Source organism: Protopterus annectens, chromosome 14.part0 (genome assembly GCF_019279795.1).
Source record: "Protopterus annectens isolate FY-2018-M chromosome 14.part0, PAN1.0, whole genome shotgun sequence".
In the NCBI taxonomy this organism is placed as follows: domain Eukaryota; kingdom Metazoa; phylum Chordata; order Ceratodontiformes; family Protopteridae; genus Protopterus; species Protopterus annectens.
Window position 1 is genome coordinate 404,731,550 of NC_056748.1, and position 25,173 is coordinate 404,756,722.

The 25,173-nt window shown below is 37.6% G+C and overlaps 1 protein-coding gene across 1 annotated transcript in view; it reads right to left on the reverse strand.

Moving 5' to 3' along the window:
* The window catches only part of DOCK1 (dedicator of cytokinesis 1), a gene marked incomplete in the record, with an annotated part of 4,741,214 nt that overhangs the window by 609,056 nt on the left and 4,106,985 nt on the right, over window positions 1-25,173 (reverse strand). The window contains 2 exon segments of the mRNA XM_044056178.1: window positions 19,321-19,402; window positions 19,837-19,978. Of these exon segments, the coding sequence (XP_043912113.1) occupies window positions 19,321-19,402; window positions 19,837-19,978 (224 nt within the window).

Consider the following 25,173-nt stretch of genomic DNA (forward strand, 5'->3'; position numbering starts at 1 on the left):
GTACAGGCAGTTCCTTGGTCATTTACAGCAGCATGTTAGCACGGGGGTCACATTCTAAAGTGATAGTGAAAGTAGCTGAAGGGCAGATAGCATTTTGCCTAATGCACATACAATATCACCCCTTTCAAATTACATTTTGCAAGCACATTGCACAAAGCAGCTGTAAAAAAACATTTAGACCTGACATGGAAATGGACTAAAGGATGATAAAGTACAGGAGTTAACAAAGGGATATGAACCAAATTATACTGAAACATGGTGTTGGACATACAAAGCCAAATCGTCTTGCTGGCATAAAAAAAAAATACAATAACTACTGCACCTTCAGAACTATTCTTCTTTAGGATAACCTCTCTATCCTCACGTAAATTGTAAATGATTCAGTTGACCAAACAATTTGTATAATTGCACAGTAAATTATTTAGAATGCATGGCATTCATTTTCGCAGCCAAGCAACCAAGAAGTTATAAAATCCCACTTTTTTGTGCTTCGTATATTTTGTATTTCAATTTTTAATATTTAAACAGATCTTCAAAGGCATTTGCATATTGTGTGCTTCAAGTAACAACAGTGATCTACTTCGCTGATCTACTGGTGGTTATTTCACAAGAATGTGAATGGGTTAAAGCCCCATTACATGGAACATAAAAGGGGGATAGGCTTTATTTTGTACTTCATTTATTTTACATTTCAATCAATGCTCCAATGTCTAGCTTTGACTTAAAAAACAGCCAGACATTGAATAAATTACTTTGATTCTGAAAGGAGGAAAGCTATGGCAATGAACAGGCATAACAGCTTTACATGGAGGATACTATGGTCAGGATCTGCTAGCGTGCATCTCAGGGGTGGTATACTTTAATATAACTGCTTACAGTACCAGTATGTATTCATGAAATAGTCAGTGTAACAGAAAATAACAACATTTGGGTTTTCTCCCTTTGCACTGACTTTCTGATAGATTTTTAATCTGAAAAAGCAGTGGTTTCTTTTCCTACTGAATAGACCATTGAAGGTTCATGCTGATGTGCAATGAAGTACGTAGGCATGTGGCCTCCACAAGTTACAGCACTTCTGTTCAGAACTTTAAGCCATGATTTCCTGACAGAGAAGACGGAGAATGATGTATGTGGCAGCTAAACAGCCTTTCCTAAGTGCAGTGAAAAGAAGATAAGATAAATATGTACAAGTGTAAGATAACTGCACCAAGCAAGTAAGCATTGTATATGTACAAAATAAAGTGAAAAAGCAACAGCTACAAAATTAAATTCCTTATCATTTGAAATATGCAGTAGTGTCAAAGTGCATAAAGAAAACCCTGTGACAGGACTTCTGCGATTAAACCATCCACTAAATATACGTTGGTTTCCCAGTAATTTACTGCGATATTCTGTTTAAACATGTCACAGTTCTGCAGAACAAATAGATTTTTGTCAATATTATAAGAGAAGCCTTTTTACTAAATGATTACTTTGCAAAGATTTACACATCTCTCATCTAAAATGTATCGAAAATTATACTGCTGATGTTTAACATTAACATTCAGTTGGAGTACTAGTAAACCTTGGAGGATACATGTACAACCTGTTAACTCTATGTGAGAAAAGAAATGTAAAAACATGTTCATAACGTGAAAAGAATGCGAATGAGGAGGGCTGTTGGACAATGTCATTTAGTTTAAATAACAACATCTAGTATAACTACTATACCAAGTGTTTGCCATGCTAAAAAGATGACGTTAGTTGCTGGGGAATACTTACTTTAATAAATGAAAGCATAGTGGGATAAAACAGGACTGCCTCATCTAATATCAGACACTGATGATTCTCACTTAACCACTTAGGGAGAGATATTTAGTCAAGCACAACTTTTCTTAGAATGTGTCCAAACTTCTCTCTCATCTGCATGTGTTGTTTGGGTGTATGCGTGAGTGAATCTCTCTCCCTCTCTAGGTAGATAGATAGACAGAAAGATAGATATCATTACATCTATTAATTTTAATGTTTATAAGCATCTAATTGCACGTAAAAAAATACGTCAAAACTAATAAATATCAAAAACCAAAAATGACAAACATGAAAATTGACTGAAAAATGAAAAGCAAATGCCTTACTTTTACGATCATTAAAAAAACAAAATAGTGCCTTCAGACATATTTTGTCTGAACAGTGACACTGGTGGGGAAAGGATTTTTTGTACGGTACCGTGCAGGGCTGGGATTAGGAGAAGTGGCATGGTTAGGGTTAGTAACATCACCTTGTGAAAAACCCTTTCCCTAGCAATCACTACAGAAGCCACACACACACACAGGCGCATGCATGCACACACACAATCTCCTCACATAATCAACCACACACAATGCTAAATCTTTTCCTTTTCCTCACCCTTACTCCATCCCTAACCTAGAGACCTGGCTACCTTTGCAGGTATGTGTATGCATCCAAACGTTTCTGCATTTCTTAATAATCACAAGCAAAATACTGCCACACATCACACGGAAAATTGATGATATTAACATTGAAATCTTGGGCTTTGGATAACAAACAAACTTTCAACAAAAAATACTAATTCACTTAGTCAACATTATGTGATTTGGTAATGTGAAGAACACACCCAAATATCTATCTATAACTATATATCTATCTATGTGTGTGTGTGTATAGATACACACACACATATATATATATATATATATATATATATACACACACACACACACACACACACACATACACACACACACACACACACACACACACACACATGTGTAAACACACACATATACGTACACAGGCACACACAAACATGCATTTTTTTCAGTAAAAAAAATAACCAAACACACCCTAATCAAACTGTAAATATGATTAAAAATACCAATTGTCTTTTGTCTATGTTTTTTTCCTGTGAAGCAAGCCATGTCAAATCTGAGATCTGATAACAGAGAGAAAGGAATGTTGTTGTGTCTTTTGGCTTTTTCCCGGTTAGGGGTCGCCACAGCGGAACTCCGGTCTGCTAATGACTGGTATTTGATTTTTACGTTCAGAGTTACCAGCCCTGATGCACAACCTTCAACGAAGGCATGCCCATTCACACATGTCTCCATGCAGAAGATGCTCTGAGAGTCGAACCAGACAGCGTCTTACTGTGAGGCAACAACGCTACCTGAAACTTCCAAATCTGCACTCTCATGAGTTCCCATTAAACAGCCCTACTATATGCAATCAACCAATTGAACTGGATTACTATGTGGTCAATGAATAGATACATCCATCAAAAGAAGGGGATCCAAAAACAGAAGCACATGCATACACAATCACATACACATGCACACACACTCATTCCAATCTGCTCTACGGTCTCTAACTGCTAGGTAAAACAAATGATAAACATACTGATTAACATAAAGGAGACTGTCCTTGAAACACTAGTGGGAGTTCTTCAGATATGACCACATATAAAGTGGACAAGAAAGTGGTAGAAATGACAGACATCAAAAAGAAGGCCTGCGAATGGAAGGAATTTGACAAGACCATAGAGAATAACTTCTGTATATCCTCTATTCTAGAAAACCAAATGACAGCTGTGACAGAATAAGACATTAACTTTTTTTTTCTCAGCATTGGTGGGAATATTCTGACATTGACTGAAGACACTTCTGATAGATGGAATTCATAAACCCAGTGGATATGCCCCCTTCTACAGATTTTTGATCCATTTCTATAGAAAAACATCACTGGGTTTAAACAGATCCCATGAGGTAGTGCATAGCAACAGTTCCAAAATGCTGAAGATGATATATACTGCTTGGATTTTGTGTTAACCTACTGCAAGCAAAGTAGAAAGACAGAATACTGCCTGTGATGGCAAACAAGCTTTGTGGTTCCCATTTTTTAAAATCTGGACAAGTACTTAGAAGACACAAGGGTCCCACAGCTTCCCAGTATTAAAATATTGTTAAATAGGTAAACCAACTCAAAAATTGTACATTAATATAGGGTTTCATTTACTAAGCTGGAGGTCCAATCGGAAGATGTTATGCATGAAGTATGAGAATGGATGTCCTGATCCCTGAATTTTAATCTGCCAGTCAAGGATGAAAGTAAATGAGCTGCAGAACTGAAATGCAACAACGAGTTGCTGCCGCACCTCAGAGCGTGAGAAGGACAAGGATGCAACAGGCAAGCTGGCTAAAAACTCTGTCCAATTAATTTGTTTCTCCAGTTAGAAGCTAAATACAGGTATTCTGGGCCTGACTGACTACATCCATCTTAAGAAGGATGATACAGCAAGACAGTGGGTACTGCAAGGTATAAATGGTCTTGTGATGCAACTCCCATGCACTTCCAGTGATACTAGAGCAGCAACAATGCAGCTGTAATGGAAGTTTTCACTTACTGTATCATTGTAATTCATTTAAAGACTTGCAGAGCTTATATTTGGCATAATGGTCTCTTTTTAAGAATGAAGCATGAGTTTAAGAACCTTACACGAAGTACACCTATAGAAACAATGGAATCCTACCGAAGGTTTACTGAACATGTAGTGTTGACAGTACATAATCTGTTATATCTTACATTTGATGGCTTTGGCAGCTACTGCATTTGAAGGCTGGCACCTAATGCATAACCATAAAATTAGGCCGGAGCTTGGTGGTAATGACCCATTAATCAGGGGAAACGAGGTTACTTACACTTCTAACTTGGATGAATTAACTTTTCAATGGCTCTCTGGCTGCAAGCTTATTAACAACTTATGAACTTATAATCTTATGAGGTTCATAGGTATTTACTAGACTAGCAACCAAAAAAGCCTTTTTAAGCCTAGCCATGCATTCCAAATCTCTGACAATTTCTGGTACCCTTGATAAGTGTAAGCAGGGGCTTAGGAGATGAAACATTTACAGGCAGGGGTCTGGGAGGTGAACCATTTACAGGTTGCCTGTGTCCATTAGAGACATAACTGCCAAGCCAGGGATGAATTTCCTGTGCTCCATCAAATTGTCTGAGTTACACTTGCAATAGGTTAAGAAGGAAGTCTGCTTTCCATGAATGGGGAGCCTGCTCAACAGACAGGGACGTATCTGGGATACATACCCATCTCTCCAGCAGGTCCTATTTATATCCCAGCAGGTCCTATTTATATCACAGGCAAGGTTTAAGTCTTTAGAATGGGTAACTCTGATGCTGTTTGGTTTGCAGATATGCAGGAGGTTCATCAGAGTGGGGTCTGATAATACACAGATCTCCCCTCAACAGTCTGTTGGAGATAGAAGTGTTTCAAAGAAGGAGATGCTAGTACAGTCAACGAAAATTATTTTTATGTAAATTCACGATCACTATTTTCCATTAATGGCTACTAGTAACAAAATTTAGACAAGGAAAGTGCATGTCTAAGTTACTCAAACTGAAACCTACTAAAATATCTCTTGCAGATCATTAGTAATAAAAAAATAATACAGTTTATGACAATAATTTTTTTTTACTTTTCAAAATAATAAAGCAGATTCAATTTAACATTTACTTAATTAAACAATTAAAATGAGTGCTGTTTGTGAAATAAAAGATCACTGAAATTTAAACATTCTTTACATCTTGCACGTATAGATTTCTGGTGGTGCAGTTCTTTTGTATGAATGAGAGGCCAGTGATTAAAGCTCAGCGGAACAGAGAAAATTTACTCATCTGTCGAATGGGTTAGTCCGACTAGGCTAGTGGCTATTTTCCAGGTAATAGCCAAGGTAATATTTAAACTACTAGGAGAAATTTGTCCAGGGCATCTAGAAATTTACTTACACTTTTTCTGTACGTGTTGTGGACTCTTTTACATCCAACTGAGCTAACACCAACTCAAGCAGATGAGGCCTCAGTTTAACATCTCATCCAAAGCATTTAACACTCAGTAATGCAGCACCCCTAATGCTGTACTGCAGTATCAATAATCCAGTCATGTACAGTGGGAGAAAAACCCACCATCCTTCAGGTCTTCAAGCACCAAAGGTGAGTGTCGTACCTGTTGTACCTGGACACTGCAAAGTTTAAAAATGGCAGCCCACTTTTCCAGGAAAATTAATATAAAACAACTTAATTCACAGACTCTTACTTATGATTCCTTGTAATTATAAAAAACATGAGCTTAAATTCTCAATTGCAAACAAGTATGTATAACAACAGTGGACAATCCATTATTTGGACATAGTACACCCCCCCCCCCCCAAAGAATTACACTAGAATCATCAAGCTGTTGAGCTGTTGCATTACGATGAATGAAGTGAGCAAATGAAGTTTAATGAAAGTTTCTAACAAGTCTATATTTCTAGAAATCAAATGACAGTACTGTATACATTTTATAACTTTCTCTACCAACAACGTTGTCCCACAACTCATTATACCTTTTTAAATAAATGAAATTCAGGAGCTTGAAGGGAATCATCCTCAAGTTATTTTTCTGCAGAAAATCAAAAGCTACGCAGTAAGAGCACGTTATAAGACAAGACATTTCTGAAATCTTTACTCAGTATTACTACACATGCTTGCTAGTTTTGAAACTTTATTTCTAGAAATTAACAGAACATGCTTAATTATTGGCAATAATTAGCATTAAGTCCTAAACCAATACAGCATGAAGTGGGAGTACAACAAATATCTTGTACAAACAGTAACTCATACCAGCACAACTTCACTAGTTAGATCCATGTTCTAACCACATAAATGGTAACAGTGGACTCTGAGGTGGAAATGAATGTTATCAGGCTATAGCTGAAATAATAATATGCAAATAACATCATTTATATGCATGTGAATAGAAACAGTAATACTGTTGCAGCCCATTCTGAATTAAGCCTTTATTTTAAATTAAAACAGCAGTTCAGTGAGTATCAATTTAAAATGGCTAGCTAACAGCTCCAGGCTATTTTATGTGTGTAAACACCAAGTAGGACTGCTTTCAGATAATATTTTGTTTTTGGGGACTTTAAATCTACTCTGTTTATTGAATCTTTCTCTCTCTCATCTCTTTTTAACAACGTCTATGCTCCCTAAAGCTTAAACAGACCATTAGTACAAACTGTGTAATAAACACATTTAGTTGCTGTTGATGTGTTTTTGTGGGATTAGCCATCAGAGATTTTCATTACTAACATTACCTTTGCAGGTTGTTGTTCTTTCGGCTTTTCCTGGTTAGGGGTCGCCACAGTGGAACTCCGGTCTGCTAATGATTGGCAGTAGACTTTTATGGTGCCGAGGTGCCAGCTCGATGCCCAACCTTCAACGAAGGCACGCCCATTCACACATGTCTTTCGAACGCCACTCGACCGCGGGGAGGACATGCAGACTCCATACAGAAGGCGCTCCAGCCAAGAATTGAACGGGAGAACCTCTTGCTGTGAGGCAACAATGCTACCGCTGCACCACTGTGGCTTAATCGCTTAATATTCATCAAAGGGGTCACCACTGCAGTAGTGTTCCTTACTTTGTGGATTTGGCAAAGGGCAACATCCGTTACATCAGGACTGACCTCCAAAACTTTTCTGGCATTTCACCATAAGGACAGATCATCTGTGAAATATGTTAGAATGACATACGACATATAAAGGGGTAGGCACTTGCACCATTCTTCAGTTCTTTCTGCCATAAGAAACTGAATAGCTCGGTCTACTATCCATAGGTTGTCTTCAGGTGAGTTTCTCTTGTAAGCATGGCAACTGAGTACCCAGTATGAGAATTCTCTTATTCAGTACACACAGAGCTGATATGTTTTCTAAACTAAGTTGCTGATCTGAATGAATTTGTAAAATAACTGGCTTGAATACATTACCAAAGGTCCATGAAGCCACTGGAAAAGCGAACAGGGAGGACATATTCTACCTTGTTTGTGCTGAAGGGAATGATGATGCATTTCTTTGCATTCAGTTTGAGACTGTGACTAAGACACCAGTCACTGGTCTGTATAAGACCCTCCTGGAGTATACTGACATCATTTGAGGATCCAATAACTGTACCTAGTTTGCAGTTGTCTACAAACTTGCTCAGCCAAAACCCCTTAGTTTTGACCTGAACTTTAGGGGGCCCAGCACTGATGGCACCCCGCAGGTAACAGGTCTGCTGCTTGATGTGGTGTCACCCAGTAGGACAGTGTGTGTCCGATTTGTGAGCCAGTTAGCAACCCGTCTTACAATGAAGGGGGTTACATTCAGTATGCTAAGTTTATCCGTAATGCCTGAGAGTAGGGCTGCACTGAAAGCCTTTGCCAAGTCAATGTATGCTGTTTGCACAGATTTGCCCTCATCAATGGCCCTGATCACGTTTGAAAAAATCCACAAGATTTAACAGGCATGCTCTGTCCTTATTGAAGCCAAATTGGGCAGGACCCACAGTTTGGAGACCACCTATGTCTTTACTGAGTGTGTGTGTGTATGTGTGTGTGTGTGTGTGTGTGCATATATATATATATATATATATATATATATATATATATATATATATATATATATATGTGTGTGTGTGTGCATATCTATCTATCTATCTATATATATATATATATATATATATATATATATATATATGTGTGTGTGTGTGTGTGTGTGTGTGTATATACATATATATATAAAAACTTTGAAACTTCAAAAGAGCAAATGCTCTTACATTGACACAAATACCCAAAACCACACAATGTCCAACATATGGAACAGTGATTTTTTCCCAGGGAAAAAAATCGCTGTTCCAAAAAAAATAAAAATAAAAAAAAAAACAACAAATCCACAGACAAAATAAAATGGGGGGCTGTGCTCCCTGCATCCCCCTACCTAAATATACTAACTCCAAGATCGCACCACTGTGGAGGAAACAGCAAAGTCCCGACAATGGCCCAGTGATTTTTTTCCCCTGGGAAATAAATCCCTGTTCCGGCCATTCGAGATTCTGTGGTTTTGCTTATTTGCAGTCGATGTTCACTCTTTTGAACTTTCGACTATCTAATACAGACCCTCTGTATTTATGAGATTCATAATGCAGTGGCGTAGTGGGGGTGTGGGAGGGGTGGCACACCCTAAGTAGCACTTTTAGGACTGTGTGTGTGCATTTACTTTACTAGTTTTAATTAAAACTGTTTTTTAGGGTGTTCTTCTTTAGAATGGTCCCCAGTTCCATACGTGGTTGGTTGTAAATGTCCTGTTCAGAACAGTCCCGTGGCATCACATCTGTGCATGTGTTGTAGATGTCTTCTTCTTCTTCTTCTTGTTCGTCCTGCTCAATTTTAAAATACAGACAAGCTTCCAGGTAAGAAGAGTTTTATTGCTGCTCACACTTGTTCATTTTGCTGTTCTTATGCTTCCCGCATAGATGGAGACATTACTTTTCATGGTAGTTCCCTTTTAACAAATGTCTATTCTGCCTTTCCAAATACCACTGCTCACATTTGTTCTTACACTGCCCAGTGATCTACACTGCCTGTATTGATCATTTTGTTTCTGCTAGGGTATATTGATCAGTGTGTGTGTGTGTAAAATGCCCCCAGTTAGGTATACCTGATAGTTAGTGTTACTTAGGCTCAAACCCTGTACCTTAGGCACAAGGAACAAGAGTCTGAATTTACTACCCATACCATCACTTGTGATTCAAGGAGTTGAGTCCATAGCTCTCAACTGTCCAGATTTTCACAGAATGTTTGGCTCATACTTTTGGTCTGTTCCTCTTAATATTCGTGGTTTTTTGGCAAATCAGTGAGACATGAATTCGCTAAATAATGATAATCATTTAAATTTTAGTCTTCATTTCTTTCAGGAAATGCATGTTAACACAAAACACTTTATTCTAGCAACTTTCTAAGACTTTATTTTATTGTATTTTATTTTACATCTGTTGACCGGGAGCATCCAAATGAGCGAAGGCCCTTCTTCAGTGGAGGTCTGGGGAGAAAAGCTCCGTAAGTACAAGACATATTAACAATATAACAAAGAGGTATTATACAATGGAAATTACATTCATACAGTAGTCATAAAAAACTTAATTACAATTCATTACATTTTACAAGCAATGTTTAAAATGGGTGCCTGGTTTTGGTCCTTTGACACCCCCTCCCAATAAATTTTGGCTTTTTCCAAATTTCTTGTGCTGCAAAGTTGAGAGATTTAGTTGAGTGTCAAGTGGATTTTACAAGGAGCTGAGAACTTCAAGGGAAGAGAAGTTTAATGCTGCTTATGCAAAGTCTATTTGCGTTGATAGTAGCACAATAGGTAGTATATACTTCCTTTTGATGCAGAAGGCTGTGGGTTCTACTCCCACAGTTATGTAGATGGATCACTCATACTGTACTGTGCTATACTTTAAAGAAAGTGGATGCTGCAGTCCTGTGAATGTCCACCTTGGAGGAGATCCCTGGTAACTATGAACCTGTTAACAGTTTGCCATCCATTCCGTATTTCAATATTACTAGCTTATCAGTTTTTTAATGTAATATAAGCAATTTATTTGTAGATGAAACAATGACATATAAAGTTGTTTGGTAGCAGCAACCTCTTCATTTCTTACAAATCTCTTTAATGTGGAAAGATTTAGTTGACTTTTTTCTGCAGAGATTGTACATATTTACTGATATTGATGGACTGTACTGACAGAAGTTTCAGTAGACGTTTATGACAGAAATGTTTTGAACTGATTTAAAACATGCTTTAATAAGTGTGCTGCATTATACAAGGAATATAATTTAATATAATCAGAAGGTAAATCAAAGAACACCTGTATGTTTGCATGGTCCTAAATATGTGTGCAATATGATTTGAAAACAGCCCAAAGGTAAACTTTATCTGCCACTGGCCAAATGCATTTTCTCTGAATGTGGGTTTCAATGCTGTTTCAATGAACGTGAGTTTCAAGGGCAGAGAAGTTTTAATGCTAAGTCTGTTTTCATTGTGAGACTGTATTGCTTTGTATAGCAGATGTCTATCAGTGTTTGTGCTACAAAATTTAAAATAAAAGTTTTAAATGAAATCCAAATAATCATTGTAGAAGTAAAGCATAAAGCAGTATGCACATTATAGTGTTTATGGTAAATGGGGAGAAATAGCCAAGTAATGGTACACAGGAATGGCTGCATGGGGGGCCACATTTGACCATGATTTTGTGAGGGGGATGGCAAACTCAAAGACAGTCCCAAGTGGCACAAACTCTAGCTATGCCACTACCATAATGATATGTTCCATGGTCTTACAAATGAGGCTGGTCTGGATTATGGGTCTGTAATTCCCCGGGACTGTTGCTAGGCTACCTTTGTGGAGTGGAATAACTGTTGCAGTTCTCCATTCCACAGGATCAAAGTCTGTGGTTAGACTATGAAGGGAAAGGGTACTTAATGTGATGCTAGTCCATGTTTTTGCCTGTTTAGAAGACAGCCTGGGATGCCGTCTGGTCTCACAGAGGCTGTGATTTTTGCCTTGGACAAAGCTTTGATGACCTGTTCCGATATGTAGGACAGAGGGGAAGTTTGGGGCAAGGCTTGTGATGGATTTGGAGGGGATGGGGGGGTGAAATTTTTGACAAACCTATCCACAAGCAGGTTTGCTACCTCTCTGGGATTAGTGTGTGTGATACCACTGGTCACTATTCATTATCCATATTCTTAATATTTTACTTTGTTCTGCAGACTGCTGAGGCTACAGGTTGGGATACCAGATCAGGCTTCATACATTTCACTCTCTTTTTCAGAATGGTTTAAATGACTGTAGAGAGGGCATCAACCTGATAGCTATAGATAAGGAGTTCCAAGCCTTAACAACATGGTTTGAGTACAGACCATGCCCGCCATATTTTACGGGTTTGTGGAAAGAGTGAAGTTTTTGGTCACTGGATCATAACGACAGAGTGGGAACACAGTTGCGTAGAATGGTATTTAGTACTGGACAAGAAGGTGGATGCTGGATAATTTTACAGGTGGTAAGCAACTGTGTATATGTTATTTGTGCAGTACTTCTAACCAATTTAAGCATTGTAGTGTTATACAGTGATGGGTTCTGAAAGAGGTACTTGATGCAAACTTAGACATTTTATTATAGCATTGTTCAAGTTTTGCTTTTTGTGATGCCTGCTGGTTAGCAAGGATGGCAGCTCCATAAAGTAGGGAGGAGAGGAGGTATGTAGTGGCAAATGTAGTTTTAGTTGTGTTGGTGAGAAAGTTTTTGGATCTGTAAATCATCCCTAGTTTTAGGTGAGAGTTCTTATGCAGTTTTGTATATGCAAGTGAAATATGAAATTTAACATCATCATCCTTAATAATTTGCTATTAGAAGGGGCTGAAATGTTTGTATTATTAACAGAGGATTTTACAATTTTTTTTAATGCAAGAGGGATTTGGAGAAAAAAGCGATGTTTTTTTGGGGGAGGGGGGAGTTGTGAGTGGCTCACTAATGAAAGGCCAGCATGCCAAAAAAAAAAGATCAAAAATAATGGAGAAGAGCAAATCACGAACATCACTCTTCTTCTTAAAACTTCTTTCTTTGGGAGAGGGGGGGGGGGCTCAAGTCACCACCCCCAGAAACATTTATTCATATATATATATATATATATATATATATATATATATATATATATATATATATATATATCACCAAACCTCAGATTAAAGTGAATATTATGATAAATAGCTTCTAGGACTTGATATATACAATTACAGTCTTTTGGCCATTCAGTTTCCATTTTTCAGGACTTGTTCTAGCAGGTCTCGACATTTCAGTTACCACTGAGAGTTACAAACCAAGGTTCAGTGGTTGGTAATGCTTCCTTAGTAATTTCTGGGAGATGTGGTAGGCTCTTTGATGTGCATACAAGTGTGGAGTCATCTGTTTATTGTATGAAGGAGATCTGTTATATGGATGTGTGAGGGTGTTGGTGAGAATGTTAAAGACAAGGATACAACCTGGTGGCACATTGGTGGTGACTGGAAGGTATGAAGAAAGGGTATAGTCATTTTACTGACTGATACCTAATGGACAATTAGCTTTTGAAACATAAAAGGGTGGCCTGAGATAGACCTTGTAAGGACATTTAAAGTAGAAGTTTGCTGTGACAAACTGCATTGAAGGCTTCAGACAAGTCTTATAATAAGCGAGAGACTAGTTTGCCATTATTTCTAGCTTTACTGACAGTATCTATAAAGGTTAGAAGTGCAGTGTTAGTTCTATGGAAGGGATGGAACTGGTGTTGTGACAGGGATAGGAGTTCTTCAGGCAGGAGACAGTTTAACATGGTTTTTGAATACATTTTTCCAATTATTTTGAAGAAGGGGAATAAGTTTTCTATAGGTCTAAATTTAGTGATGTCTGTTGAATTTCCTCCTTTGCGTGCAGGAAAAATGTGATTTTTCCAGAGAGGGGGAAATTGGGATTCCTTGACTGATCTATTTATAAGGACTGCTAAAGGACAGATAATGCTATTGGCTGTTATTTAAGGTGCTCAGTTGGAAGCACATAAGCTGAGATAGAGCAAGATTTGAATTCATTTAAGAGTAATATTATACAGGATGTCGGTACAGGTTTGAAGGTGAAAGTGGATGTGGTGACATGCGGCTGTTAGGAAGAGTTGGGATTAGACATTGGGGAGGTGTTGGATAGGGAGACCATACTATCTATGAAATTAAATATAAAATTGCAGTTTTGAGCAGTGAGTTACTGGGACAGGGGTAAAGGTTGAATTTGGGTAAAGGTTGAATTTTTGGCCAGAATGCAAGACTTCTTTAATGGCTGACCAGAATGTTTTTTAGGGCTGTGTTTACTATTGTTCTGAATTTTGTTACAGTATAGGGTTTTTTTTGTCTTCATTCATTGGCTTTTTAGTACAGCTGAAGAGCATTCTGAAGTTTTTGAAATATTGTGATATTTTACATTATTGTCATCCTTTTCACCTATTTTCTCTAACCTGCGTTAGCAATCTACTCTTTTTGGGCAGTCAAACTGTGTTATTTGTCTTTAGCCTCTTCCTTCTAGGTGATGCATGGCTATTTAGGATATTTTGGAAAGATATGTTGTACTCATTTACATCATCTAACAGAAGTATTTTTAGGATGTTCCAGTTAATAGATGATACAGTAGTAACGAATATTTCTGGGCTGAACTTGAATAAGTTTCCTGTTTTATAAACATGCTAAGTGGATCTGAGAGATCGTATTTTTGTATATATGTAAATATATAAAATATGTAAATATATAAAATACATTTTCTATATATTGGGAGATAGTAACTTTCAGAAAAGTAACAAGAAGCTCTGATGAAATGAGTTTTAGAATTCATTAGTTTTAGGGGAAGTGCAACTAACTCTGGGCAAGACCACAATCCAAATTGTAGCTTGCTACAGATCCCCCACCATGCCCCAGGATTCCCACTCTTCATTTCTTGATACACTGGAAAATCTTAGGGTACAACCCAACACCCTAATAATGGGCAATTTAAACTACCCCACCATTAACTGGGAAAACTGCTCATGTACCAAATCTTTTGCTCAACGTTTTCTGGGATTCATAAATTCCAATGCCTTGGATCAACTTATCCACACCCCCACCAGGGGTAGCAATATCCTAGACCAGGTCATTACCAACATGGGCGACCAGTGTTCCACACCAGAGGTCAATTTCTCATTGGTCAGATATAACCACAAGCTAATCACCCTAGACATCCACATCCTGCCCCCACCCCCCCCACCCCCATTAGGGAAACCACTGTAAAATATTTCTCCAAAGCCAACTTCACGCTTCTTAAGACAGAAGTGGCAAACTTCAAGACACTCATGCAGGCGGACAATAGAGGTACAACTGCTGAATCCTACACAAATGCACTTTATAAGCACTTACATGAGAGCATGGATCGTGCTATCCCTAACAGATCCAAGATGCTATCCTCCAAAAAAAAGGAAGCCATTCCAGTGGTCTCCTGCCATAAACAAACTCTACAACAGAAGAAAGAAACTGTTTCAAAAAAAGAGTAAAATCCCATGATTGGAGGAAATTCCTTGTCAGCCTCAGTAAAAAGCTGAGATCATTCATAAAATCCTCCAAAGCTAGTTACGAAAACAAAACTGCCACTGATTCTAAAGACAACCACAAAGCATTCTATAGCTATGTCAAGAATCTCAAAGACAACACTCAGATCTGCTCTGAGTTACAGCACAATGGCACTAAATATACAGAACTAACTGATACTGCCAACATCCTGGCAGATAGGTTCAGTGCTAACTTTACCCCCCTCTCACCCCTTAAAGGGCCCATCTCTATACCAGAAGAATGCAAAGTTCTTGTAATCATGGTTACACAGGTAAAAATCACACTCTCCAAAGCCAAGACCACAGTATCCAAGAACCTGACAAAATCCCAGGCTGCGTTCTGCATGAACTACAGAACAAACTGGCACCCCACCTAAGTACCATGTTCAATCATAGCCTCATACCTCAGGCTTTGTGCCCACTGAATGGCGCACAGCTATGGTTATCCCACTCCACAAAGGGGAAGCCACCACGGACCCCAGAAACTACCACCCCATTAGCTTGATGAGCCTGGTCTGTAAGGCCATGGAACGTATCATCATGGAACTTATAAACAAAGACATTGGTAATCTCCAAACTCTGCAGCCCACCCAGTTCGGGTTTGTAAAAGGCAGATCATGTCTCCTAAACTTGATAGACTTCTTTGAAGCAGTCACCAAAGCCGTAGATGAGGGTAAGGTGGTTCACACAGCCTACCTAGATCTCGCCAAGGCTTACAACACCATCCCCCACTCTGGAATTATAGATAAACTCACTAAACTACGTATAAATCCCTATGTCACAAGATGGGTTGCCAACGGGCTCACTGGCAGACCCCACACTGTGAAAGTAGCAGACTCCAAATCTGACTTCGGACCAGTGACAAGTGGAGTACCACAGGGTTCAGTCCTGGGTCCTCTCCTGTTTGGTAGCTACTTCTCTGAAGTACAGGCTAACACAGAAGGTCTTTTGCTAATGAAGTTCGCAGATGACTGCAAACTAGTAGCCATAATTGAAACTCCTAACGATGTGGAGATCCTACAAAAAGGGCCTCAGTGAGACAGATGCTTGGTGTCTAAGCCACGGACTCAAGCTCAATGCCAAAAAGTGCACTGACATCCCCTTTGGTAAAAACTCTGTACCCATGAACTACCACATAGGCGGTAGTCTACTTAACACCAAAAGTGTGATAAGAGACCTTAAGACAAAGGTGGACAGTAGTCTCTCCTTTGATAATCACATTGCCACAGTAGTCAGGAAATCCTTCTACATGGCATACCTCATCACAAAAGGTTTCTCATCCAGGAAAAAAAGAGGTCATTGTTCCCCTCTACTCAACACTCATTAGACCCATTATAGAGTACAACGCCCCTTTTGGTATGTACCTCACAAGACCTCTACAACAACTGGAAAGGCCACAGAAATATCTCACAAAGAGGATTACCAGCCTCAAACAGATGCCCTACGCTGACTCTCAAAAAACTCCAGATTTACTCCGTTGCATATCGCCTACTCAGAGGTGATCTCTGCCTAACATACAAAGCTATGTCAAACTCAGAGCTGTTGGACATGTTCCACTTAAAGAAATCCCAATCCCTCTGAGCTACACGCTCTAGGGACCTAAACCTTGTCACCACAATAAACAGAACATGCTGGAGGGATAGATTCCTGTCCCAGAGACTTCCCATACTCTGGAACAAACAACGTATCTATATCAAACGAAGCTCCTCATTAGCACTCTTTAAGAAAAATCTTGATGATTGGATGGGAAATAGGAAATTTACCCCAGGGATCACTTCTGTGGCTCTGTTCGAAAGGGGCACAGGACAATAATTTTCTTTGGTGGAGAAAGCCAGGGTACCTTTTTGGCTAGTCTTATATAAGCCATAAGGCCAATAGCCTAGTCTCTACCTATGAACCTATGAGAGTTCTGACATTGTACAGGTGAATTTATTAGGGTCTGATACTAGGATTCACTCTAGTAAGGAGTTTAAGGTCTTGCTATAATGTGTCTGGTTATTAACAAGTTTTGTGACATTACATGAGTTCATGCTGGACGTAAGGGAGATAGAGATTATGTCCATACGACTGACATTTTCATCACCTAGTAATAGTTTTTTTTTAGGTGTGTGTGTAATTGTTTTGGAAAGCCAGTGCAGCTGTATTGTCACCTGGAGGCATGTAAAGGACAGTAATACATATTTGTTTATTATTTCTTTATTTTCTGAAAAGTAACAAGCAGCTCTGATGAAATGAGTTTTAGTATCATTAACTTTAGGGGACATTGTGCTAGTTGTTGGGAAATATTAAAGCAATACAACCATCTTTCCCCTTTATATGGCCATTACAGATGATATTATAACCAGGTTGGTACAATTTCAGTCTCATTTATGTTGGGTTTAAGCCAAGTTTCAGTTACAACAAGAATATCAGGCTTGGGTTGGGTAATCCAGGCATGTAGTTCAATAGTTCTATTGTTTAAGTTTCTGATGTTTATGAAGGCAAAAGTTAGATTACTGGGGACAGGTGCTGACTGTTGTGGGGTTAGAGAAGTGTGGGGGATAGAACTGTCAATGTTAATGTATGGCCAGGATTACCTCCTAGGAGGATTTTAGTACACTGAGATACTGTTGATTCTACTTTTCCACTTAATTTTATTTTGTTGAGATGAAATGGAGTTAATAAGTCAATATTTAAAGTTAACTTTTCATCCTTGTGTGTTTTGGGCATCATTTTGTGGTATTTTTGATGCTTGGGTTTGTGCAATTCAGTGATCCACAGTAGAGCTAATGTGTTTTAAGCACATGTGAGGTGATATGATCTGTAGATGCATAACAGCAACAACTTAAAATATGTGACTGTGGCCTTTTGTTCTTTCACTTTCATTCCAAGATAACATGAAGGGGTGTGAAAAAGGTGACTTTTTTTTTTTATGGGATGTGAAGGCAGGCACTATTTAAGATATGTGTGTCCTCACAAGCATTTGTCTTCTCAGCTTCACTCTCTGGGGTCAATTATTACCGACAGCAATCAGTTTATAGCCAGTACAGAGCAATTAACATGGAGGCACAAAGCATATCAGGTTTCTTTAATTTACCAAATGCAGAAACAGGAAGCTAAAGAGACTAAGTAACTGGCATGCAGAGTGTAATCTATTGGCCAACAGAAAGGACAGTGGCTTATGCAGTTGTTATTAAATATAAATCATGGTGCACACTATGACCTGATATAATTTCTGTGATTCTAGAACTCTGTTAACTGCATGCTTTTACCACACTCCTTCCAGTGTTTGCTCAAAGGCATTCATTTCATAACTGGGTTCAATCTTCAGTGGGTATCCAATGATGTTAACTGCTCCTCAACCTAACTGTCATCCCCTTTGGCTTCTGCAGTCCAGCTACATCCACAACATTATATCTTTAAAAAAGAAAGACTTCCCCTTCCTTGGCAATCCTGCCTTTAATTTGCTGTGATACAGCCCCTATATTACCATTACATAATCTGCGGAAGTATCCAGAGTCATCTTGGTCTATTTTCTTGCACCTGCTACTACGTACGGTATAATAGTGTACTGTGCTCTTATACATCAAAAGCAACAAGCCAACACAGTTGAACTAATAAGACTAAATGCATGCACTTGTTTAAGAAATAAAACTTACTAAATTTATCACTCAGATTTAAACAAATTGTTCTATTTTCAATTATATGTTACATAGTATTCTGTCTTGTACTGTCTACTTCATTAGCACAAAAACCTAGCACTGTGCACAGCTCAGTCATCATACTTGTATTTTTAATTCCAATCATGTGCACTTTCCTTGAAGATATATTACACTGTTACTCTTACAGCTGTTTTACAGGCTATATCATGCTCCTGGTGTAGCTCTAAAGAATCATGACCTAATCAATAAGATTCATGCAGTATTCCACAGGAAATTAATACCTAAACATTTGTTATGATACATTATTGCTGCATTGTTTAATTTAGAATCTGTATCTAAAATATAATTTAGTGACCAAAGTAGCCTATCTTGATTATATATATATATATATATATATATATATATATATATACATACACACATATATACCCAAGGCCTGAATGTGTTTCAAACATTACATTTTATGCTTTCTGCATAGTTTGTGCAAGTTTTCAAAGCCTAATAAAAGGTCTAAAAAACTTGAACCTAAATGAAATATCAGTAACAGAACTCAAATTTCTGCAAATCATTTCTGTAACCTTAGTCCTTAAAATCAATTACAGCAAGGTCAATTTTTATGGATTTCTATGCATAAAATTATTTCAGCTGTTTGCTGAAGTACCTTAAGATCTGGTCTGACACGGGCTTGTTATAAAACTTTGGAGGCAGTTCAAGAACAGGCTTCACTGTAAAGCACTGAATATCTATTAAGAAATGTTAAGGAGAGCATGATGTAAAAATAGGTATGCTACTTAATATATCGTTTCCTGTCAATCCGAAAATTAAGTCAAAGCAGAGCAGACAAACTGACTTTAAAACCTGAAGGATATGAATAAGGTGAGTGCCACATTACTGCTGCTAACGACAGAATGGCAAAACATATACAGCTAATTAAAATGAGAGTAGAAACAATTATTCTTTCCTTTTCTTAATTTACTTGCTCAGCATAATGTTCTCTGTAGGTGGTTTATTAATTTTTATCCATTTTCATAATGATATGTTTCATAATTAGTACAAGTCTGCAAGTGTAAGTACATTATCCAGTAGTGCAAGCCTCTGCACTCGTAATCTGTATGACTGAAGAAATCATTTATCTGATGATATGTAAAGGTTATACATATAAATGTTTAAAGGATACACTGCCCAGCTGAATTCTTAATGTCATCACTGGGTGGGCTTGTTGTCTTCATTTTCTCTGCATTAGGAAACTGAGTCAGCAGCCTAGCTTCAAAGTCCTCACGTCGTTCATATTCTTTGCCTCGATACATGAACACTTTGTTCTAGCAAAGAAACATAACAGAAAATGAGCAAGGTACTGAAATCATGAAAAGTGCACATCATAACAATGACCCAATCAGTGGTCTAAAGCTATTCTAAATAATGATATAGGTCAGCACTTTTGTCTCCTTTGAGAATACAGAACCAACTATCCATAACAGACATTCATGTGGAAATGACAGCAATAATTTATCATCAGAAACTTTCAGCACTTATCCATCTGGCTCAGTGGTTGTTAGGTATGGTTACTGGCAAAGTAGCTGTAGATGATGGCCTAACAGAAATAAATACACAAACTCTATGATAATGTAATGAGTTTTCAATTTGAATTCATCATACATGCCTTTGCTGTATAGACAACAAAAACAGTGCGTGCACTACATCCTGAGTATGGTCACAAGGTTTAAAATGAGCTGAGAGAGTTTATATTCGCAGTCTCTAAAATGGCCACTCTGGGCATTCAGAAAGTTGCCTACTGTGAATTATGACATCTACAAGTAACTGTTGAAAGGATAATCCTCTATTTGAAAGGTAGCTGCCAATGTATACTCTATATTGCAGGACAGTCTCTTTCAAGGCACCCTTCTTCTCTATTTTGTCATAAAACACTGTCAGCCTTAAAAAAACTTGATAAAATTAATAGTCAATCCTATACTGATTCCTATGCACTTTAGTCTATGCCCAGAGTACAGTCATGCATTGTCTGTTAAATGATAAGAAAATTTGGTAGTCTATGAAAAAATGTACCTTCTTTCACTTTTCAATTCATGTTAATGGTAATTCTGCTTAAAAAAATAGTTTAGACATTTATTTCAGAAAAAAAATTCAGTTCAGTTATAAACCTTCCAGTTTTTGCAAGAGCTGTTGAGTGGGAAGTAGTGATGCCACTTTTACAGACTATCATCTCACTAACTCTTACCTGTCTTACTTCTAGTAGTAGTAGTACAATGCATGCATAAAATGTGCAGTATGCATTGTGGATAACGACCAGTGTTGCTAGCTCGCAAACAGGCAAAACTGAACAAAAGCCATCTATTTTGCCTCACCACGTACCCTACATATTTATAAATAAACATGCTCTGCTTGCATTTTATATACTCAGATGTAAAAGAGACACTGACTTGTTTTGATTTAATTTCTATGACATCCCTTTTTACCAGACTAGGTATCATTTCACTCCATTGAGAGATGACACAATGCACAATGATGTCACTCCTCTCTCTCTGTAGAACAAATAAAGTACTGCAGGGTAAAATCCTAATTAGTGGACTGAGGCTCAATTTTTCAGACATACTGAAAAAAATGTTGTAATTCTACTAATAGCATTCTAGGAATTTGGAACACTTAACATGGAACACAAAGTTTTCACCATCCATTGATCTAACCCAAGATATAAATGCGAAAATATGCCTAAAAACATAACGTACTTTGATAGCTTGTTACACAGACTGTATAATGATTGTGCTACAAACCTGGTTCTCATTGAACCACTTAGCTTCATACTAAGTGATAACCAGCAATACCTATTATCAGTTTTAAACGAATACTCAGAAGGATTATTAATCTCATCATTATTGAAACACTGTGTAAACTTAAGAGTTTAACTATTGCTAATTTCTATTTCAGTGCTACATAAATTTATAGCTCACACAACTGTTATGCACTACAAACCTCTATACCCTGAAATTCTATTAATAACTTGTTACTGTACTGACTACAGCCTGTTAGCACAAGGTATGGTGCATGAAATAAAAGTGAGTTAGCTCACGTATAAGTCTGGCAATACGCTTACTTCTGTAGAAACACTTCTTTGTAATGAAAATCCAGAATTGTGGCCTTTATAACTCTGTATGATTTCAGTTACTTTCTGTAGGTGTATTATGCTGGAGATGTGCTTAAATAATTTTGTTAGGAAAATAACAGTTGATGTCATGGGCTTAGAAATTAAACATGCTGTGTGTAAAGCCTTTGTCCTCAGTACAGAAACATAAAGTTTAAATTAAAAATTGGCTAAAATTGCCATTTCTTATATATTCATTCTCTTGTAAAATTAAATGAATGTTAGCAGTGAAAGACTTTTAGTACACAACACTGTACCTACAGAGTGCCTATAAAGTGATGACTAGGCTATAAATGCATCTTAGAATGGTGAGTATGCATTAGAAAAAAGTTTTAATGTTAGCAGTGGTATGCTTCAAGTAAAAACTCTGAATCAGAAGTGGATACTTGAATGTCTTATTGATATCTTGATTACTACTACAGGGTAACAATACAGTTAGTCCAGAATTTTAAATCTTTGCCAGTTGTAATACCTATGCTTAGTTCACTTCTTCATATCCTTTCAATCTACATACATATATATGTATACATATATATATTTAAATACTGAAATCTACTGTTACCACAACTATGTGAAACATGCATGGCAAAGCACTACCGCAGTAAAAGTGAGATGACTGGCAGATTTTAGAAGGTAAGCTACTTAAAGTAAAATTTAAGAAAATTAAAAGTCAGAAAAAGGTTTCTGCCAAAGGGCACACCCTCTGGAAGCCTCTCCTACTAAGGAACTAAATATAGTAATTCTGAGGATGCAGTCACGGCCGGCCTTAGGCATAGGCGAACTAGGCGACCGCCTAGGGCGCCGTAAAGGCCAGCCTCTTAAAGGGCGCATTTTTTATTTATTTTGATTAACAAAGTTTGCGCTCTTCTCGTCGCCCTGCTGAAATGTAACCGGAAGCCGGAACTATGGGGACGGGGTGAGCGCCCTCCCACTTACAGCTGCAGGTTGGCTAGAACAGCTTAAAAAAAGAAAAACTTACTTCGCGGTTCGAGTCTCCAAGCTTGTATATTCCCACATGGCCCCTTTAATTTTCTGTTTTTTTTTCTAAACCCCTGTCGTCATCGCATGCAGGATGTACGAGATGACTTCAGCTCCCCTGCAGAGTGCAGACCGGTCTGAGAGCACATGTTTCTTCCCCGGGCCAGCTTCTGAGGTAAAAATTGCTTCTTTTATTTACTTACAGCTGCAGCCAGAAGAAACTTTTCTTATTTTACAGCACATCTCCCCCCCCCCCCACCCCTCAGCTCCTCATTCATTTTACTGCGTTAAAAACATTTTGTTTTACCTAATGGCTGCAGTAAACAAACTGTATTTAACATTTATGGTATTACCTTGTGTGTTAACAGCTGCAGGCAGGAGAAACCTTAATAACCCTTAATTAGGCTATTACTTATTTAACTCGTACTTTAGCAGGAGACTGAAACATTGAAGAAATCTTATCTTAGTTACTTATCTAACTGTGTGTGTCGTCGTGTACTTTACTGTGTGTTAATGGCTGCAGACAGGAGAAATTTTACTTATTTGAGAGCACATTTTTCATCCCCGGCTCAGCTTCTCAAGCATTACTTTTACTGTGTGTTAAAAACATTTTGTTTTACTTAACAGCTGCAGAAAACTGTGTTTATCATTGATTTATGGTATTACCTTACTGTGTGTTAACGGCTGCAGGCAAGAGAAACCTTAACCCTTAACCTTTTAGTTATTGAACACATACTTTTGCAGAAGAAACTGAAACATTGGAGAAACCTTTTGCTTATTTAACTGTGTGTCGTCATGTGCTTTACTGTTTGTTAATGGCTGCAGGGAGGAGAATCCTTAACTTTTATTTATTTAAGTCGGCCTTTTACTGTTAACTTTTTACTTAAGTTGTACTTTTTACTGTGTGTACAGCTGCAGGTAGGAGAAACCTTAACCTTTTACTTTTTAAACTCATACTGTGTACAAACAGATGCAGGCAGCAGGCAGGAAAAAGTGGTGTGTGTTTTAATCTTGTAACGGCTCCAGGCAGGAGAAACCTTAACTTTTTACTTATTTAACTTGTACTGCATATGGCTGCAGGGAGGAGAAACTGATGTGTGTTTTAACCTTTTACTTACTTAGCTGTAGACTGATGTGTGTTTTAAGTTTCCTTTTACTTGTTTAGCTGCAGAATGTTGTGTGTATGTGAGACAGAGTTACTTTATGTATGGTGCATGCACATTTGTTGCATCCTTTATGAATGTGCATCTCATTCTCCCAGCATATTTGTTTTATGTTAGAAGATTTCAACACTGTCCTTGGACGATACTGGTTAGTATAAATGTTGTCCTGTTTTTCTTATCTATTTTTGTTATTGTACACTGTTATAGTACTGCAAAGACAAACAGGTTTGAATAACTGTCATCTCACTGTATCTACTTTTCTGGGTAATGAAGTTCATAATTGCATAACTTTATTTTTATTTACTTTTCATAAATGGATAGAAAGACATTACATTTGACTATACGTGGGTTATACTGTTATCTAATTGAATATTAATGGACTGGCTAATCTAATTGGAAAGTACAAGTAGAGTTTGATAAGAGGGACTCAGTCCACACATTTTTCTTCTGCCAAATCTGTTTGTTTTGTTAATAGCACAACTGGTAGAATGCTTGCTTTTGATGCAGAAGACTAGGGTTCTACTCCCCCATGAATGGATTGCTAATATTGTACTGTGTTGCACTTTTAAAGGGAGTGGATGCTGCAGTCCTGAGAATGACCTCTTTGGCGGAGATACCTAGTAACTATGAACTTATCAGTTTGCCCTCCTTCCATATTGCAGTATTACTAACTTATTTTTTAATGCAACATAGGCAATTTATTCCTCAAGGGCAACAGGCACTTTATTTGCAAACAAAACAATGAAATATTAAGTTGATTGCTAGCAGCAATCTGTTCATTAGTTATAGATTTTACAGATCTCTTTAATGTGGAATTACTTAGATGACATTTACTTCTGCAGAGAATGTGCATATTTACTGATACTGGTGGATTGTACGAGTTTGAGTAGACTTTTATGATAAATGTTCTGAACTGGGCAGTTTTGTCATTATTGGTTCATGTGTTTTATTTCTTTGCTTACTGGAAAAATTTTTAAAATAAGTTTAAAACACGGTCTAACAAGTGTGCTATATTATACAAGGAATGTAATTTAATACGAGGAAGGTGTATCAGAGAGCATGTGTAAGTTTCATGTGCCAGATGCATTTTCTATAAATATGGGTTTTCATGCAATTTCAGTGGCAGAAAATTTTGCTGTTCATGCTAAGCCTCTTTTCATTGTAAGATTGTATTGTTTATTAAATGGCTATCTGTGTTTGTGCTATTTTAGCTTAA